We start from the raw sequence: 2,887 nt of genomic DNA on the forward strand, positions 1-2,887 counted from the left end.
TTGAAAATATACTCATTTTTCAGCTGCCCGCTCCCTGCAGTGCCTGAAAATAGTCATTTGGCACCATAGGGCCATGTACCTGGGTCTGATCACACTGCCATCCTGATGCGAAGTCTTGATTTGCCATGGTGATCATTACTGAGCGTTTTCTAAATTACTATTACAGATCTGTGTATTGACCTTGAACTGTTATTATCGTTTTGGATTGTTTGCCGCCTGCCCTTGAACACTGCCTGTCTATTGATTTCACGATTGTTATCTGCGTGACTTGACCATTGCCTGTTCCTGTTTATCCTTCTGTTTGCCCCTTGGATTCTGTGTGCTACCGCACTTTTTACTGTTGTGTTTGTCATCTCAATAAAAGCTACGAATGGATCCCATGTCTGAGGACTCATCCTTACAGTAACCAAGGGAACTATTGTAGGGCAGTGCGTAATATTACTACGCCTGCTGCAGCCATGTTACAGCAGCAAAGTCCTTGAATATTACGCCAGAATAAGAGTATAGTTCCTAGCCATGTCTAGAAAATCGCAACTTTTAATTTTCCATCGGTCTTAGTACACGATGTAACTACAGAACAGTTGCATTTTAAATAGGAAAAATATAGAAACTCTGGTTATTTTTTGTGCAATGCTAATGGTTTAATCCGATTCAATGGATTATGCTAAGCTATGTTAAAAGTGGTGCCACCAGACCCAGAGATCAGCTGAATAGATTCCAAAATGGTAAAAATAAAATGTTTAAATCTAAGGGAACTGTACAATTAGCATATTTTCAAAAAAAGTGGAGTGGCCCTTATCACAATTATCGTGCCTGTAGGTCAAATAGTTAGGAGCTGCAAACATTGTAGTGTGTGCATGTCATTTTCATGGCTGGTGCTAAAAAGGGGGATAGTACAGTATGAACAGGTCCTAATCCACAGTCCATCAACCACAGCATAGAGTATTCTAAAAATATTTTTACCCTTGGGGTGTGATGACAATACAAAACATGTTTTGACACACACACACACATATATATGACCAAGTAATCTAAACTTCTCAAAGATAAGGAGGTTGTGCTCTTGACTCATATGGTTTATTATTAAGAAGGTAGGAGTGCTGCACTTTGGTATCTACATATATTAATGTCAATTAGTTATATATCTTAAGAATAATTTTAAATAACATTTAAAATAAAAAGTTCAACGAAAATTATTATGATAGTCATAAAAGCACATCTCAACCTGTTGCTGTGCTATATAATAGAAAATTAGTTATAATTATTTTTAATGTTGTTTACTACTCTAAGGTAATGTATTTGAATAAATACTTATGTAGCCTTGAGCAATACTTTTGAGATTATGCTATACATAAAAGTACTGTTCTGCTGAGTTCTGCTGTCATTTTGTGTTTTTTTTAGTCTTACAGATGGACAACCGGACATTCAGATACAGCGTCCTCTTAGTGGAGGGAATTAAAATTACACCTCAATCAATCTATCCTGCATTTGTTCTCCTTTTGATGGCTTATATATTTATAATGCTGTCTAACATTGGGATTCTTTTACAGATTGTAATACAAAAGAGTTTACATGAGCCCATGCACATTCTGTTCTGCAACCTGACAGTTAATGATGTGATGGGGTCCACTCTTCTTGTGCCACGCTTATTAAAGGACATTTTAACAGATCCCTCCGAGCGCTACATCTCATACGTAGAGTGTGTTTTTCAAGCATTTTTAACGCACTTAAATGGAACCACATCCCACACTATTTTAATGATCATGGCTTTTGACAGATATCTGGCCATATGCAATCCATTACGATACCCAGCAATAATGACCAGTAAGATGATCATAAAATTATCAGTAGGAGCCTGGGGTGTCGCATTAGTGCTGGTGGGAATTCTGCTGGGCCTGACTATACGTCTGTCTCACTGCAGATCTGTGATTCAAGCTATGATGTGTGACAATGCTGCACTATTTAAACTGTCTTGTGAAAATGTGGTGATCAATAATATGTATGGATTAACTTTCACTGTGGTTTTGTTCACCTCTTCAATGGGGAGTGTGGTACTAACATATCTCAGGATAGCAATGGTATGCATAAAAAGCAAAAACAAAGCAATTAACAGCAAAGCCATTAAAACTTGCTCAACTCATTTGATTGCCTATTTAATTATGCTGATCTCTGGACTCATCATAATTGTTCTCCATCGTTTCCCTGAACTCACTGAAAGCAGGAAACTATCTAGTCTAATGTTCCATGTTGTACCACCTAGCATGAATCCTATAATATATGGTTTGCAAGCAAAAGAAATAAGGCAAAAATTGTTTAAAGTTTTTAGGAATAAGGTTAATTCCAAATGATTTTCACAATTAACATATAATTCAATCATGTTTCTACTAGCATTTTATTACAGATAATATACATTCATTCATTCGTTCATTCATTCAATATAACAATAACTGGAAATTTTCTGTAAACGCATAAAATGACTCTTATATTTCATCAGGTTTTGACTTTAACATTTTTGTTTCCTTGTAAGCATTTCTAGTGTGCATAGACATACAGTACATACAGAAATAGAGTTAACAGCTTTGAGGTATAAGGTAAATTTGTCAAAATACCATTACTCACAGATAAATGGAATAAACAGGATGCACTTATATTATATTATATGCTGTTTTGTTATTCCAGTATTTAGTGTGTCATTAAAAAATATATTGGATCCTATAATAAAAGGTGTTGATAATGAAAGATCCATATAGGAAATGTTAATAAGAATTAATAACAATTAACATGTGAGTCCTGCCATTTGCGTTTTAATAAAAATGAGAACCTTTCAAGATTCAACTGCCCATCTCTTCCATCATGCCATGAAAGAAATACACCTGAATTGGCCTAC

General features: G+C 35.4%; 1 protein-coding gene across 1 annotated transcript; it reads left to right on the forward strand.

Moving 5' to 3' along the window:
* The first annotated feature begins 1,409 nt into the window (after positions 1–1,409).
* LOC135776934 (olfactory receptor-like protein COR4) lies at positions 1,410–2,348 on the forward strand. The gene has a single exon (XM_065287846.2). The coding sequence runs from the start codon at positions 1,410–1,412 to the stop codon at positions 2,346–2,348; it is 939 nt and encodes a 312-aa protein (XP_065143918.1).
* The last annotated feature ends 539 nt before the right edge of the window (positions 2,349–2,887 follow it).

Source organism: Paramisgurnus dabryanus, chromosome 18, assembly GCF_030506205.2.
Source record: "Paramisgurnus dabryanus chromosome 18, PD_genome_1.1, whole genome shotgun sequence".
In the NCBI taxonomy this organism is placed as follows: domain Eukaryota; kingdom Metazoa; phylum Chordata; class Actinopteri; order Cypriniformes; family Cobitidae; genus Paramisgurnus; species Paramisgurnus dabryanus.